This window comes from Berghia stephanieae, chromosome 8, assembly GCF_034508935.2.
Source record: "Berghia stephanieae isolate SIO BIC M18660-M18661 chromosome 8, UCSD_Bste_1.3, whole genome shotgun sequence".
Classification (NCBI taxonomy): domain Eukaryota; kingdom Metazoa; phylum Mollusca; class Gastropoda; order Nudibranchia; family Aeolidiidae; genus Berghia; species Berghia stephanieae.
Window position 1 is genome coordinate 35,881,639 of NC_088367.1, and position 19,066 is coordinate 35,900,704.

Sequence of the window (19,066 nt, forward strand, 5' to 3'; positions counted from 1 at the left end):
ATTGTGAACAAATGCCCACCCGTTATGGATTGACTATTATTAGTTAGATTGGAATTTTCCCTTCCCTTATCATTTGTTCTGTTTGTCTGTGCATTCACGTTAAAGCCTGACGAGTCACGTAATTCTATTCATTTGTTCCCCATTCGGAATTGGATTCGCAAGGGTCCCAATTAAACATCACAGGTAAGGTCGTTTAATTTTGAAATTAACCGTTACCAGTTTATAATCTATTTTCAAACTCACTTGATTATTTATGTTTATTGAATACATCCTAATGCAAAAATTCATAAATTATTTTTTCGATACATAGTCACCATATATCCGCTTATTGTACCACTGTGCATTTTAAGACTTTTAATAGTCTTTGCCAATTTAATTTCTTTACATTTATATTTGTTTTAAATATTACCGATTTGCGTTGTGATTCAAGATTATGATTTCCATACCAGGATGAATAAAGTATATCTTATCTTACGATGATGATGATGATGATGATGACGATAGTTATAATAATGATGATGATTATGATCACCATCGTCGTCGTCATCATCATTATTTTCATGGTGAGGATGGTAATAATTATAATAATAAGGATGATTATGATCATTGTGACGAGCGATTTTCACTCACTCGCGCGTCTACTTCAAAATCTCTTCAATTGGTTAGTGGACAAGAATATTTGCAAAAGGATATTTACACCTTGAATTAAAACACTCAGAACATGGACAGTTTTTGTCTACAGTTGGCCCAATATCAATATAAAACTGTTCTAAATTTTGCTAAAGGGATTTGGTCGAGATATCGGCTGGTAACGAGAGCCAAAGCGCGTTCAATGTCAGAAGCTTGTTGAAATCAACGGCGTGAGATCCAGCGCTGCTGCTATCATGTTTGCCACTACGAATTGCAATGTATGTTGGACCACTGTAGCCGACAGTCACATCCTGCTTGAAATCGCACCCTGCATACACTGATGGTATCAGTTTATGCCGTTCGCCAATGGGGAAGTCATGATCAGGTAGTTTTACTTTGTAGTCCATGTGCATCAGAAGTGCTGTCTGCTTTTGAGACACAGGAAGTCCTAATGGCACCTTTGCCTTGTCATCTTGAGAAAGGTAGAAGACATGGTTGCTACCAAAAAGAGCAGCAAGTTCGTGAACATGCTTGACAGCTGCCATGGCGAAGTGCGAATACTCATGTTTTTTGCGTAGATCATGCTGAGGTCTACACAGTTTCACAGCCACAGTGTTTACATGACGCTTTCCATCAATGTATCGTGAATTCTTTGGTAACAGACGATAGTATAGTGCTGTTCTGGAAATATTATAGCCTTTCCGATCGAGGGAAGCCTTCAGGTCATCGAGAGTTTTCACAGAATTATAGATGTTACTCCGTCTTTTCTCATTAGCGGCTGCGTCTGGGACAACTATTGCAAGAATTGTTTGATGGAGATCCGTCATAGTTTCTTCAAGTGCAGGTTTCCCAGCCTGTGGGCGGGTTTCGACCTTTTTCAGCTTGCTTAAGATTTCCGGATGTGCATCCTTAAGCTGTTGAAACACTCTCTTTCTAGCGTCTCTTGTTTTTTGTTGACTCTTTACAAGTGATTTGGCTCTTGACAATTTCTTCTCTGTGTCTATTCTTTGTTTTTTTAAATTTTTTAGTTGGCATTCTTGCTCACTACTGAGATTGATGGTGCTTTTCAAACAAATCAAGGAAGAAATGGACACATCCAAAGAACGTAATTCAGAGTTCAGCTTGTCTTGCATATGACATGGTCGGCCTGTTTTCCTTGAGTCTTCAGCAGATGTAGTAGCTGCCTCAACATTCCCTGAAGAGAAAAATAAAAAATAAAAAAAAAAATAATTGAGACATAATGATTCCCATAAATAATACTCACTGAACACATTTTGCCTATACATCAAAGAGTTATAATTTAAGAGTTTGCATTAAAGCGCACAGTTCAAATTCCATCACACAATGAATGTGTAAGACTGGGACACAAAAACTGACAAAAATGTTCAGTCATAAGTCCGTTATAGTTATAGGGCAATATGACCCAGACCTAATATATCTAGGTTTATCGTTGACGTGCACTTGTATTACATGTGTTACTATTTGAATTATAGCGTATCATAGCTTAATTTCAAACAGATCATGTGGATCTAGATATACTACAGGAAGGCTCGATAGGAATGGCATATTTTTTTTTGCTGAAAATGGAATCGAACCTGACTGGCTTGACTCCAGTCTTAACATCAACATCAGCAGGAATATTTAAAAAGTCAAATTGTTTTTCTTTTTAAAAGGAAAAAAAAAGAATGAAAATGCAGTCACTGAAGAAAACTACCTATAAATAAAATAAATAGAGCTTTTATATAGCGCTTAATCCACGAGAACTTTAAGCACTTTACAGGGTGTCCACTGGTAAACAACACACATAGTATGGCATTTTACGCCGAGTGAAGCTTCAAATCGCCTGAAACAGATATGAGACATTCAGCCTATTAGGCTTGTTACAATTTCGGACAGACAACGTTGTTAACGGACAGGTTTAACACCTGGGTGGGGCGAGGAAATGTGAGTAAAAATCCTTTCCTATGGAGTTAACCATGACATCTCTGATGGGAATCGAGCCCAGGACCTATCGGTTTCCAGGTGAACACCATATCTTGAGACTACAGAGCCACATAGTCGAAACTATAGCTTTGACACACCACAATATATTTTAACAGCCATTAAAATAATTTTAACAGCCATTAAAATAATTTTAATCACCTTTGTGTATACTGCTGGCAGTCTCCAAATCGTCTGGTTTTGACTGGCTTGATTCCGGTCTTGAAGAAGTAGTTCCCAGTACCGTGACATCATTTTGGTTTTGGGTGTCTGAAAGAGTCAAATGGGGAAGTCTTGTAAAACAGGTGGTTAAATATTACAATTACATCAAACTCTACTACTGAAAATGACTCAATAAAAAGCCCTCAGTCAATGAATCATTATGCTTTTAATTTATCAGGATTTTATCTGTGGTTCTTTTACACTATCAAAATTAAAATCATTGGGGGGAGTTTAAAAAATGCTCACCTTTGGATTTTTTTCCCTTTTGAAACAAAAGTGGCCCACATTCCAATTTTCTTCGCAGTAATTTTTGCTTCGTCTGCACGCCATTGAAGTATCATTTTATCAGCCTTCTCTTGGTCCACAACTTTATTAGATTTCAGCCACAAGGCTTGAGTTTGATGTAAAGCAAACTGACGTTTCCTAATATCAGGGTGTGCCTTGAGATATGCATCAACAAATCTGTCATACAAACTCAATTTGCTTTTAGTACTCATTTTGTAAAGTAATCATGTGTTTTTCAGAGGAAAAAGAATATGAGAAACAACTCAATTTTATGGGATTTTCTTTGCCTTGACTAAACTTGAAACAAAACAATCAAACCTAGCTGTCTTGTCGGTCTATTAAAATTGTAAGCAGTTCAGCAGTTTCAACCTCTTTTGAGCCTTCTTCCCATTTATTATTCACCATATTAATCTATTAAAAAATACATACTTTTTGCTTTCTCTCATTTCAATTTCAACTTTTACAGTGTTTTTCTTGGGTGTGTTTTTATTCTATTTGTATAACCAAATTTTTGATGACATAATCTTGGGTATGAACCCCACCCCCCCCCCTCCCCATGTCAACACTTGTCAACATTTGGCAGACCCCCTCCCCCCCCCCCCCCCCCCCCCCCCCCCCCCAAAGTGTTGACATAATATGTGAACGCTCCCTTAGATAACCACGCCTCTCGGACAGTTGTCATATTGATTGGTTTACATATCAAACTACACAGAATTTACTATGTGTCTTAATAAAATACTTACTGTTCTATCGCTTGATCATTATATAGTATGCGCCTGGCTAAGAAGCTCACAACATTGCCATCCGGAAGTATAACGGACTCACACACAAAACTATGTGTACCCTTGAACGTTTATAGTCTGGTTAATGCAGTTTAGTGAGAATAACTTATAAACATGGATGGCAAAAAACAAAATTAAACAACAACAACAACAAAAAAACACACACAATAACAAAGACCTGGGTGACGTCAACTTCATTATATCTATAGAACCAATACAGAAAACTATGTGTAAACTTAGACGTTTATAATCTGATCGAGAAAATTGTGATAGCTAATCACCCATTTGACAATAAAAACAATAACAATGATCAGAGAGGGGTCGATTTCATTCACGTAATTGTTTATGAACAACCAACTATGTTTGTCCGAGCGCGTGTGAAGGTGTGACAGAAATTCCATGTTTTGATTGGCCAAAAGTCTACTGGTTAATATGTATATAAAAGTGCGATGCGCGGACCAGTGTCTGAGAGATGACACGTCTCAACAACGTTAGAATGTGTATATCTCATGTTTACAAAGGGTGTACCAGTTAGGATTTCACTCTCCATTCTTTTGTCATTGTTTTGATCGTAAACAGTGCTTGAACGCCATCCACGATCCCCCAAAAAATCGTATCTAACTCAGGTCATTCATTACTCGAGCTCTCTCTCACCGACTACTTGAGATCGTGGGTCCAACACACACAACCTCTGCGAAGTTAGTTGGCCAGCAATTAAGCTTAATAGCCAATATTCTCAACACAAACATATAACATAAAAACGATTGAGACATTGAGTATGCTCCGGTATATGGGGTGAATTTTTAATTCAGAAAAGTGAGTGGAGCAGGCACTTATGTTGGTAACAACAAGAAGTGGCAATATTGGCAAGAGTTCGAGATGACGATGGTATCACGCATCGATATGAACTGCCAATTATTGTTATAACGATGTCGCCAACCAGGGATTTTGCTCAAATGTATGTCGCTATTTTTGCGTTTTTTATTACTATAGTGGGATTTTTAATAAGTGGCGCGTGTTTTTCTTCTTTTTCTCAGCTGCCCCTCGATACACAGCTGCAAAAGTTTGTATGAACCTCTGAATCAATTTGTCTTAATCCAAAAATATTTTTACATTAATTGTAATAATAAAATCGATAACTGGTAAGGATCGTAACTTGCAGATGATTTACCGTATCAAAATTAGGACTTTTCCGCTTATCCATTTTGAAGGAATTCGTTAAAATGGAAAGTTCGGTTGGTTGAAACTTAAACGATATACATTCAGTAATCTGATTATGAAGGAACGAATGGCAATTCTTAACTATCAGACATCTACATTTTATAACTATCAATACACATTACTGATGAATACAAATGAAAGTGATCATAACGCACTTTCAACATCATTTTGATTGCAAAATTTATAGAAATAGCTTGTGTTTATGCCAAAGAGGATTACATAAATTTAATGTAAACAGGTCAAAAGTAGAAATTCATCAATTTATGATACAGTGTTTCCACATAACTATACATGTGTTCAGCAATAACAACAACTACAACAACACCACCACCAACAACAAAGACATACTGGATACATCAATCATCACATTCTTATAACGAGGATGAGGAAAAGGAGAAATGAAAAGACTATGGAATGATTTCGTGGCATCACTCTATCCAATGAAATCTAATTTTCCTCCAGTTTGCTAAGGTTGGAGCATACCTTTTCCCAGTCTTCCCTTGTTATATCATTTAATTGCTCGTCGGTGAGAGTAAATTTGGTATCCCACCTCTCATCTTTCCTTTACTTGGGTCCAAATGAGCTCGATTGGATTGCGCTCACAGTGATATGGGGGAAGTCGCGCAACCTCGTGTCAAAACTCATTGATTAGACAGTCTGCTTTGAAAACTGTTTCTGGTTTGTTTCTTTTTTTAGTATAGTTGAGCCTTTGATAAATAGTCAGAATATGTAGTGCTGTCTGATTGGAGCAATGAAATCATATCAGTTTTCATAGTTGTTGAAGTTGGAGCATTGAGGTGATCATGGGCCACATAATTGTAGCGTTACGGCTGAGTGCTTCGAGGAAGGGCAGCAAACGGTTCTTTATCCAGTCTTCAAACCCCTCTGCATTGACCCCGGAATGATAGTCTTTACGTTCCAGTAGGTACCACAAAAGACGTCATTTTTGTGGCAGAAAAAAACCTATATATTTTGCGTCACGCGTTGAGAAAAGGACTATTTTTAAATCGGGTCATTCAACCATTCATACCTCGGCCATTAAAAAACGCACAGAGCTAAATTTGGTATCGTCTTAAAGAGGAAGGTTGCAGCTTTATTCCTATACCACTTCAAAAATTAAAAATGGACATTAAAGGTTCAAAAATGCCATTTTAAAACTTTACAGCAGCTAAAAATTCCGACATATTATTGATATAAATTTTGAACCGAGTCTATCTAAAAGACAAACATCTTTTCTCAATTTCTATCAATTTGTTTTAAGTTGTTTAATGGCCGAGGTATCGCATTTTAAAAAAGCCCACCAAATCCTTGTTTTCAGCTTTGGGTGTTATCGGATTTTTTTACACCTCATGTAGTTTGTAACAGCACTTAAAATGCCGCGAGAATGAGATCTCAAATTATTGACAAAAAGAAAAGAGTTCACGAAAACCACATGAATATTTTTTTAAAGTACCTTCATAGTTTATGTTTTAGATGGTTTAAAACAAAATGAATATGATAAATGTTGTTATTTCAATTGATAACTCGGGTCAGTAAGTGGGTATGTTTTAATGATGGAACAGCCTAAGTAAACCCCTCATTTTTCCGGTTTTTATTAACGTGTAATCTTTGTTGGATGATTTTCTAGCCTTGGTTTTCATTGAACGACGTTTGGTTTTTATCAATTTATACATGTAATTTTTTTTCAAATCTGGTTTGTCTCTCGATATTTATGTATTGCTAAAAAAAAAACACGGGACGAATTTATACACACACTCTCCACTCATGGCGGCCATGTTGTTGCTATGACAAAATGATTGTTTGACCTCGTTAGAACTGAAGTAGAAGGCGCTAAAAGACTTTGGGGTGGTAGGGGGTTGAGGGCGCAAAAGACGCACCTGCTGGGCACAAGCGCATGATTCCGTATAAGAGGAAAGCACTCTACTGCCAACGTATATATCGATACCCTCCTAATAACATTCAAAGAGACGATTTACAGTGGAAAAATCATCCCCCATTATAGTTATAGGAATAATACATTTTACTGCACCCTTTCGGTTAAGGATCCCAGAGAGGGCCAAGGCAAAACCAAGCAATATAATTACCAGACAAGTCCTTAAAGTAGAATGGAAGTGAAAACAGACGTTGCGGAAGTAAAAACTTGATATCTTGAGATTCTAGGGGTTTCTTAAGAGGTTGATTTATTATTTTATGCTGCTTGTTCGAAAAGTATGATTATCATTCATGATTTCATGTTGAATTTTGAGAAGGAAATATTGACTTTTCCAAAAAGTTAAGACGATTTTTGAATTCAGCAGGTCCGGTTTCCCATAGAGTGTGATACTTTTCTGCTATCTTCACTATTTGGAGAGGTATTTAATCTTTTATACATTTTGCTCGTGATTATAGCTATTTTTCTGCCAACATGCAAAATTGCGTGTTTCCTGATGTTTACTTCTTTATATTTCAAAGACCATTTGGAGAAAATGTCTGGAAAAAATTGGATGTCTTCCCTGGAGTACTCTCTACCCGTTGACGTGAATTACATGTCATATTGTATGATCATTATGTTAATATAGTATATGGAATATGCTATTTCGTCATGCTGGAGGCCAAAACATTTACTTTCGCGAGTGTTTTGGGGAATTTTCAACAGACTAGATTTAGGAAAAAAATTTGTGTTTGGTTCAAATCTTGTTATATTTTATTTACCTGGTCACTCTGCTTTAAAATGTGTATCACAAGTATGATGAATCTTTTTAGTGGTTAGTTACATTTCGTCAAAGTTGGAATATTTTCTTACATCATTTGATAAGCAAAAAAATTCTAAGTTCTTGAAAAATGAATTTGCTTCAATTTCTTATTTATGTATGGATTTTCAAAATTTAAAAAGTGTTTTCCATGACTATCAGAATGCTTTATGAATAAAGTAAGAAAGGTCAATTTTAAATATTTTAAATTTAAAATTGTCTCTTGTGGTTACCTACTTCCAGATGATGCAGAAAATAAATGGTATGGCATTCTCCAAAGTACCCAGTATCTTCACCGCCTGCAAGAATATCAATGATCCTCTGTCCAGAACTCACGTTCACCCAGTTGCATACGTCTTTCGATGATATACATGTCAAAGTTGTCTTGGATCCTTTTCCCATCACGTCGTTCCACGCTGGTGGTCTCTCCGTCGTATTTCGATAATCATTTTCTCGGGGTTGATTGTGAAATTCCAATTCCATAACCAGCCTTTTTAATGGCTTATCGATAGATACAAGTAGATTTCTTTTCGCAGCTTACGGGAGTGTCGTATCGTATCCTATAGTTTAAAAGCGTAAATGATTTAAAATCCTTTAAATGTTCTGTGAAACGTTCGTTCACAGATACAATTTTTCAAAGTTATATACAGCATTCATCGTTAATATGACGATATTGAGTATATTATATATTGTATTATTTCAAATAATTTAAAACTAGAGATTCCATTTCTGGAATTCCGACATGATGTAGATAATAAGCAATAATCATAAATTCAAAATTTAAGGCAAACTACATTATGTTATAAGTTTATTGCGGGTAAAGCGAATTGTTTTTATTCGGAAACAAGTATGACGTGAACTCATAATCACTAGCCGGAACTACGTGTCAACACAAGAGTTTTTGACAAAATGATGAATTCATGTCATATTTTGTGGTGCATAACTTTTAAAACATTTTTTACAGTGTAAAATCTCGAATTTTATGACAGCGGTTTTAAAGTAGTTTTTTATAGTTATGGGAAGTAGACGACTCTGGGGAGTGAACCTGAGACCCAGGGAAGTGTACACCAGTCGGGAGTGAACCTGGATATGAGAGTTTGGTACCAGAGGAGACTGAACCTGACACTATAGGAGGTGGGCGCCAGTGGGGAGTGAACCTGGGACTATGTATAAAGGGTATCAGTGGGAAATAAATCTGGGACTAAAGGGAGATAGATACCATTGGGAGTTGAAGCCGGATATGGGAGTTGGGTACCAGAGGAGAATGAACCTTGCACTATAGGAGGTGGGCGCCAGTGGGGAGTGAACCTGGGACTATGTAAAAAGATATCAGTGGGAAATAAACCTGGGGCTAAATGGATACCATTCAAAGTTGAAGCCGGATATGGGAGTTTGGTACCAGAGGAGAATGAACCTGACAGTATAGGAGGTGAGCGCCAATGGGGAGTGAAACTGGGACTATGTAAAAAGGATATCAGTGGGAAATAAACCTGGGACTAAAGGGAGATGGATACCATTGAAAGTTGAAGCCGGACTATGGGAGTTGTGTACCAGAGGAGAATGAACCTGGCACTATAGGAGTTGGGCACCAAAGGGGATTGGCTGTTTATGATTTCGGTTTTTGCTTGCACTTGCATCTGGTCCTGGGTATGGGACAGAAGAGCCAGATAATCCGTTTCCAGGGAGTCCACTGTATCACATTTCTTCGCCGTTTGGAGGTTTCCTTCATTAGCCAATCAATGGCAAGGATGAACAGGAATGGTGAGAGCAAGCATCCCTGCTTGATACCAGTCTTAATTTCAAAGCTGTCAGAAAGCTAATCTTCATGTACAACCCTGCAACTTGATCCTTCATACATTTCCTTAATGAGGTTTACTATCTTTTCAGGGAGTCCATATTGTGCCAGAATTTTTCACAATGTTGCTCTGTCAATACTTCGAAAGCCTTCTCGTAATCCTGAAAGTTGACAATAAGAGAGAGAGAGTTCCATTCTATAGACTGTTTTCTATGACTCGCAGAGAGGCAATCTGGTCTGTGGTTGAACAGTTTTTCCTAAAACCTGCCTGTTCGTCCCGCAGTTTAGCATCTGCTGCATTCTTAATTCTCTCTAGAATAATACGGTTGAAAACCTTTCCTTTGGATAGAGAGAAGAGTGATTCCTCGATAATTATTACCATTACTGAGGTCCCCTTTCTTGATAAGATGTCCTTCCTTCCAATCCTTTGGGAATATCCCGTCATTCCAGATTCTCTCAAATAGTCCCCGGTTCATTCTCCTTTGGTACCCAACTCCCATAGTCCGGCTTCAATTTCCACAGGTATCCATCTCCCACAGTCCCAGGTTCACTCCCCACTGGCGCCCACCTCCTATAGTGTCAGGTTCATTCTCCTCTGGTACCAAACTCCCATATGCGGCTTCAACTCCCAATGGTATCCATCTCCCTTTAGTCCCAGATTTATTTCCCACTGATATCCTTTTTACATAGTCCCAGGTTCACTCCCCACTGGCGCCCACCTCTTACAGTGTCGGGTTCATTCTCCTCTGATACCAAACTCTCATATCCGGCTTCAACTTTTAATGGTATTCATCTCCCTTTAGTCCCAGGTTTATTTCCCACTGATATCCTTTTTACATAGTCCCAGGTTCACTCCCCAATGGCGCCCACCTCCTATAGTGTCTGGTTTATTCTCCTCTGGTACCAAACTCTCATTTAGTCGTCGGGTTTCGCCGGGTTTCGGCGGGTTTCGTCAAAAAGAACTAATTCTTTTTTACGAAACCCAGTCCCAGGTTCACTCCCCAATGGTGTACACTTCCCTGAGTTCCAGGTTCACTCCCCACTGCTACCTACTTCCCATAACTTTGTCAGGATTCGTTGGGTTTCGGAGGGTTTCGTAAAAAAGACACACCCTTTTTATAGGTCTTAAAGAAGAAAACTTTTGATATGGCATCAACACGGTACAAAATCAATATTCAAATTGATTCAAGGGTTGACACAATTTTTGATAGAGGGGCAGCTAAGAAAAACCAGAAAAACACGCGCCATTAATAAAACATTTGACTATAATAATAATAACATATAGCGAAAAATTCGGGACCAGAGGTCTATGTCGCTATCCAGGGGTTGTCGTTATCCAGAGGTTGTACTCTGTGTGTGTGTGTGTGTGTGTGTGTGTGTGTGTGTATATATATATATATGTGTGTGTGTATATCCTTCTGTCAGTCTACCTCAGCCCCTCCCCCTTCTTTCCTTTTATCAAAGTTTAAAACAATGATGTACACCTACTACGATGTTCTATTTGGATTCCATACCCAGAAACTTCAGGCTGAACTGTGTGCTTTCTCCTTGTTTGTGCAAATAACGTCTACCGGCAACCTCTTAAGCGTCTTTTTAAGATCTCAACGTTATCTAAATAATGTCTATGCATCCTTTCATATAATACATCGGTTCTTCGTCTGTTGTTGGTATAATAGATTTTATTCAGTGTCGTGTATATCTTATATCATCTCACACCAGTTCTTATTGCATCTAAAATTAGGAAATTCAAGCCCCAGACATTATTTCTGGCTGTAGTTCTGTCCCCGCAGTTTTTCGCGGCCGCAAATTTCACCCTTGACCGCAAAAAGACGCAAAATTTTATTTGGCCGCAAAAAGCCGTAATTTTCGCCGTTTTTAGGCTAAATTGACGATTTTAGTTAAAAAATAAACAAACAAAAGCTATGAAAATTTGTGAAAAGACGGCGACTTTGAATGCTAACATCCTAAATTCGCAGTTTTCATGATATGATTATGATTTTTCATGATTTTTCCCAGTTTTTTTCATTCAAAAACCCATTAGGCCTATATTGAAATATAAAGCAATAATGATAATGCTCAAAATTGGATAGTAAGTAGAGAAAACAAATTTAATGTGCCCCCATGGGAAAATGGATTTTGTTTCTCTTTCCTTATGAATAATTATTTTTTTCCTCTTCTTAATTAGTTTTTCAAATTTTGAATTTTTTATGCGATTGTTCACTTTGATTTCCCAAATTTTAAGATGCTAAATAGATAATAAAATATTTTGATTACTTCCTTCTTTTTTAAAACTTACTTACCATGGCTATTATTATTATTATATTTATTATTATTATTATTATTATTATTATTATTATTATTATTATTATTATTATTATTATTATTATTATCATCATCATCATCATCATCATCATCATCATCATCATCATCATCATCATCATCATCATCATCATCATCATCATCATCATCATCATCATCATCATCATCATCATCATCATCATCATCATCATCATCATCATCATTATTATATTATTATTATTATTATTATTATTATTATTATTATTATTATTATTATTATTATTATTATTATTTCAAACCATTCAAAATTTAAATTCATGTTGACATGTGACATCAATATTCTACAAAATGCCCTATTTGTGTCAATTTTTTACCGTACATGTTGTTTTAATTGTTTGATTTTTGTAAAACTAGCGGCAAATTTTGGGCAAATTTAGCTACTTTGATGGCAAATTTTACCATTTTTTATGGCAAATTTTGGCGTTTGAAATGTCAAAAAACCGCGGGGACAGGTAGTTAACAGCCATTAAGGTAAAACCCAACAAGATATTAAAACGGTTGCCTACGATGGTACCATGGATACTGTCTGTAGCATGTCGTGGGCTGAGGATTAAGTGGTTCTAGTTCTATATCCACTTTTGGAAATTTTTTTTAGATTTTACATGCGTTACAACCTAGATTTTAAAAGGCTTTATCTGACAAAAATTGTTTCAAATCGGAAAATTGACGTTTAAACTATGTATAAAAGAGTGGTTGAAGATCATATATAGTTATTAACAAAAAATAAACTTTGAATCAATTTTTCTCAATTTGAACAAAAATGGAGATAGAACCGGTTAACCCTCAACCCACGATATGTTGCAACTTCTCAACAGGGTGACAGTGATGCCAAAACGTCGGTTTCACCGGAAAAAACTCCGGTCTGGAGCAAAAAATTCCGGGCTCCGGGCAACTTCCGTCAAATTCCGGCGAGGTCAATTTGTTTCAAGGATACCCCCCCCCCCCCCCCTTTTCCAACCACCACATCATCATCATTGCCACTAGTATTACAACCATCATCACTACCACTACCACTACTACTGCAACCACTACCACATCATCATCACTACCACTACTACTACAACCACCACCACCATATCATCATCAGTACCACTACTACTACTACAACCACGATACCACATTTAGACCTGTAAATTCTCAGTCAATTAACTGAAATCAGTCAATTTGTCAAATTCAAATATTTAAAAAAAGGAAAGAAAGAAAGAAATAAATAAAAAAAGAAAGAATTCACAAATCGTAGTCGAATGACCGTAAAGTAATTAGGAGTGTTCCACAGCGCTACGCATAGCTCATGGGGACCGTTTATATTAACGATGTATATATTGCCAAGACTAAGCGACGCTTTTTATAAAAGGCGTGTCTGAACACTTCCCTGGGTATTTTCACACATCCTTCGTTAAATGATTTTTTCACTTTCCAAACCCGTCGTGATCCCAACTGTAGCCAATTTTAACTGAGCCACCGAGCGATAAATTTCACTGATTCATCTAAGCCAAAATTGACCACATTTACCTGGCGAGTCTCAAAAGTATGATAAAGTAAATTGCGAATGCTGGAAGTCCGTTATGTAGACACCTTCAAATCGAAAGTTAGGATAGATTGCTACAAGCACATTTCGATTGCCTCACGTTGTAAACAAAAACTGGTTGACCGTTTCTTCATTGATTGAATACCTGATTATAAGGAACAATGGTAAGTTTCGAAATTAATTCCCATGCAAATCAGGACGTTTTCTGCCATTGTTTTGCTCAAGCCCAAGCGAGCTTGCTGTTTTGTGGCGATTTACCTTCATTTCGATTCTTTGAATTTTTCCGCTACGCCTGCCGAAGTTTCTTCTTGATAATTCACTTCTACTTAATAATTCAGTGTATTGGCCTGAGAAGTCATATTTATTTAAGTTTTTTTTTTTTTTCTGTCATTTACTGATTGAAAATCAAGTTTGCTCATTGCTACATTATTCTAATGTTCTCACAATGGCTGAGCTGTTCGTGGATCGCAATTCAGACTTGTCGAGCATCGATAAGATAAAGATGTGAGGAATACATTCAATTGGTCATGGCTAGAAGTTAAAGATGATAATGGTGATTATTTTTCTGACTATGTCAAAAAAATTCCAGAGGCAGGAATATGACTTTGATGAAGTCATCTTTACCTATATGAATGACATGCTTATTTAGCATTCCTTCTACTTCTACATCAAATTATGGCAGTCATACTTCCAGTAAGAAATAACACCCTCTATTTTAATATACAAGATATGAAGTGAGTAGAAAAGTGCCAGAAGACAATAGAGAATAAAAATTTTTTTCGCGGCGGTGGTGGGGTTTGAACCTGCGACCTTATTGGTACGACAACTCCGCCTGGCAGGTGAGAGCGTGGCTCTACCGTGTGAGCTATCCACGAACACAAAATATTCGTTTCAAACCCAAAGTCATTTCTAGATCCCTCTCTCACCCACTTCTTGAGATCGCCGATTCGTTCGCCACCATCGCGAAGTAATTTTGACCAGCAGTTAAGCTTAATAGCCAATATTCTCATCACAAACATATAACATAGAAACGATTGAGACATTGAGTATGCTCCGGTGTATGGGGTGAATTTTTAATTCAGAAAAGTGAGTGGAGCAGGCACTTATGTTGGTGACAACAAGATATGAAGTGAGTAGAAAAGTGCCAGAAGACAATAGAGAATAAAAATTTTAAAGCCACGCTCTCACCTGCCAGGCGGAGTTGTCGTACCAATAAGGTCGCAGGTTCAAACCCCACCACCGCCGCGAAAAAAATTTTTATTCTCTATTGTCTTCTGGCACTTTTCTACTCACTTCATATCTTGTTGTCACCAACATAAGTGCCTGCTCCACTCACTTTTCTATTTTAATATATTGTATTTCTCACTCTCGTCTCCAATGATGCCCTTATTTTTAAATAAATAATTGAATCTTCAGTTTGTCGAAGAGTTTCAGTCAATTTTTATAGAGCTCATTTACAGGTCTACACATTATCACTACCACTACTACAACACCAACACCGCCACATCATCATCACTACCACTACTACTACAACCACCACCACCACATCATCATCACTACCACCACTACTACAACCCCACCACAACCATATCGTCATCACTACTACTACTGCAACCACCACCACCACCACCACATCATCGTCACTGCAACTACCACTACTACTACAACCATCACTACCACAACTACTACAACCACCACAACCACATCATCATTACCACTACTACCACTACAACCACCACCACCACCACATCATCATTACCACTACTACTACTACTACAACCACCACCACCACCACTACCACTACTACTACCACTACCACATCATCATCACTACCGTTACTAGTACAACCACCAGCATCACATCATCACTACCACTACTACTACAACCATCACCACCACCACCACTACATCGTCATTACCACTCACTACTACTAAAACTACCACCACCACATCATTACCACTACTACTACAACCACAACCAACACATCATCACTACCACCACTACTACTACTACAACCACCTCCACCACATCATCATTACCACTACTACTACAACCACCACCACCACATCATCATCACTGCTACTACCACTACTACTACAACCACCACTACCACATCATCATCACTACCACAACTACTACAACCACCACCACCACATCATCACTACCACTACTACTACAACCGCCTCTACCACCAGATCATCATTACCACTACTACTACTACAACAACCACCACCACTACCACATCATCATCACTAACACTACTACTACAATCACCAGCATCACATCATCACTTCCACTACTACTATAACCATCACCACCACCACTACGTCGTCATTACCACTCACTACTACTACAACCACCTCCACCACCACATCATCATTACCACAACTACTGCAACCACCACCACCACCACATCATCACTGCAACTACTACTACTACTACAACCACCACTACCACATCATCATCACTACCACCACCACCACATCATCATTACCACTACTACTACAACCACCACTACCACATCATCATTACCACTACTACTACAACCACCATCACCACATCATCATCACTACCTCTAACACTACTACAACCACCATCACATCATCATCATCACTACCACTACTACTACAACCACCACTACCGCATCATCATCACTACCATTTTGTACTGCAACTACCATCACCACGACATCATCATCACGACCACTACTACTACAACCACCACCACTATCACATCTTCATCATCACTACCACTATTACTACAACCACTAACACCACATCAACCTCACTACCACCAGTACTACAATCTTTACCATTAGGTTTTGGCGCTTTACTTCATTTAAAATAAGGAAACTTTGGGATTGTATTTGGCAATGTGTATATGTATTATAATATAATTCTAATCAGTTATCTATTTAGAACTATACAATATGTAAACACAATGCCAAATATCATTCCAATTCCTTTTTCTTGTGTGCGGAAATTCCTCTTTCGGCATTGAAATTCCTATGAGTGTTGTCTGAAACTCCTGTGAGCCGAATTTAAAGTTGGCGTCTCTATTTATATTACGAATTCTATAAGACTTCATGCGGCGTGGGAAGTAGAGAAATAGTTTTCCGATCATCATCATCATCATCATCATTACCGTGTGTAGATCATCGATTATATTCATTATGACTACCAAGTAATTCTTCTTCTGTCAGAAAAGAATTTCTAAAGATAGAAATCCTCCCCCCCTCTCTCTCTCTCTCTCTCTCTCTCTCTCTCTCTCTCTCTCTCTCTCTGTCAGAAAAGAATTTCTAAAGATAGAAATCCCCCTCTTCTCTCTCTCTCTCTCTCTCACACACACACACACACACACTCTCTCTCTCTCTTTCTCTCTCTCTTTTCTCTCTCTCTTTCTCTCTCTCTTTTCTCTCTCTCTCTCCTCTCTCTCTCTCTCTCTCTCTCTCTCTCTCTTTCTCTCTCTCTCTCTCTCTTTCTCTCTCTCTCTCCCCCCTCCCTCTCTCTCTCTCTCTCTCTCTCTCTCTCTCTCTCTCTCTCTCTCTCTCTCTCTCCCTCTCTCTTGTATAATATTACATCAAGACTAAATTATTTATTTCTAAATTTTCTATATCTCTTTAGATCTTGGAGCAAAATCCAAATCGCTGCAGCTGAGAGAGCAAGTGAAAGTGAAAGTATTTTTTAAACAGACAAACAAAAATTCAAAACTTCATTCTGTCAACCCTATTTTCTAAAAAGAGAGCAGCGCTCACGCACTGAAGGTCTGGATTTCAAGATAACATAGGTCATGGCTACTCGCATTCCTATCAATAAGGACAACTACAACTTTGAAGATAGGAATAAAAAGATTTGGGAAGACATGGAACATGATATGGAACGCAGACGAAGGTGAGTTGAAGAGTATGTTAAGATTTTTTGTTTGACTTGAACAGCATAAAAAAGTGAGCTTTAACATTGCACAATAATAGCCAACATATATGCTGATAGTACTCCAGCAGAATTGTGAACATGTAGGACAAGACATGACGCCTGTAAATAGTTTAAGTATAAAGCACTAATTCAATTTATTTCCAGCAAACCAGTACTGCACAGGCGAAGTACTAAATTTAACACGTTAGTATGAGGGGTGGGGGGGGGGGGGGGGGGGGGGGGGGGGGGGGAGGGAGAGAGAGAGAGGGCGTGTAAAGAACACTTTCCAGTTTTCCAATGATTCACATTTGCGCCGCTCTTAGTAATAATGTACTCGTTAAGTTCTCTTGACTTGGAGAGGAAGATCAGGCCACTGCACTGGGCCTAGCCTGATCTTAGGGAAAAGAAAGAAGGATAAAATCCATGCTTCACGGCCAGACAATTGTAACATTACAGAAAAAATAGGTCGATGGTCGATTTTTCAAGAGTAAAGTTCTGAACAAAGTGTGAGAGACCAGTAATTATTATATTATTGCAATGATTAAAATCGCCAGTCACAATAAAAACACAGTCAGGCGATTTGCATTTTTCATTTTCCAGATGGCTGATCAGAGTTTCCATGGTAACATTTAAATTGGCACTGGGGGGGGGGGGGGGGGGGGGGGATGTAAACTGTCGTGATGTTAACTTTAGAAAATTCTCTAGGTAAGTAATATGGCCGTACACCCACAGTCAAAAGCTCATTATTGTTCGAAATTGAAGATATATTATAAATATTGTTGGGGTGACACCTATTATTATTTATATACACGCACACACCACTACCCCGTTGTTTGTTCGAACAGTCTCTATGGGTCCGGTTTAGAGAATAGTTGTTGATTTCTACGACAAATGACGGTGTGTTGGGTATCAGCCATGACAAGTTATACATAATATTGAAGCTTCTCTATACTCGCAGCAATATCGACACAGTGAACACAGTTCATCTATCTTATTTTTCAAGGAGCGCACATTACCAGTCACAACGTAAGACAAGAAGGGACGATTGTGTCGACGACTGAATTTTGTTTTGATTCCTCCTTCCCTCCCCCTTTTTCTCGGCTTAATGAACGATGTGTCAACCGGTGGTGGTGGGGGATTCTGGTCTCAGCAAACGAAGCGTTGGTTGAATAGGAAAATAATGGAAGAAGAGGAACATGGGCTTGGCTTAAGACCCCTACGGCATTAGGACAGGACTTTCCTGGGACAGTCCTGTCCCAAATCTGTAATCTACGTAATAAAGTGAAACCTACCGCACCTATTGGGACGGGGCAGAACAGTCCTAGTGTGTCCCGAGCCGTTGTGAAATGCTACAAAATCAACGGGACAAGACTGTCCAAGTCCCGTGATCATATCATTTGTGATAGTAGAAAAGTGTAGCCGCCTTCCGCATTAGCCTTCCGTATTAGGACAAAAACTTGGCGGCGCCGTGACCGCAGACGAGTATAGAGAAAAGCAAGGGAGAAAGCATATTATGATAGGATACCAAGAGAAGAAATATGGTACTGTCTAAGAGCAAAGGGGGGTAACAGAGAAATATATCAAAGCTATCCAAGATATGTACAAAGGAAACAAAACAGTGGTAA

At 38.2% G+C, this 19,066-nt stretch overlaps 1 protein-coding gene across 4 annotated transcripts in view; it reads left to right on the plus strand.

The window, feature by feature from the left end:
* The window catches only part of LOC144978581 (uncharacterized), a 92,508-nt gene that overhangs the window by 60,435 nt on the left and 13,007 nt on the right, over window positions 1-19,066 (plus strand). For all 4 annotated transcript variants that reach the window (XM_078924846.1, XM_078924848.1, XM_078924849.1 and 1 more), the window contains exon 2: window positions 17,154-17,420. In XM_078924846.1, coding sequence (XP_078780972.1) covers window positions 17,320-17,420 — 101 coding nt within the window. In that variant the 5' untranslated portion in view covers window positions 17,154-17,319. The remainder of the gene's footprint in view (window positions 1-17,153; window positions 17,421-19,066) is intronic.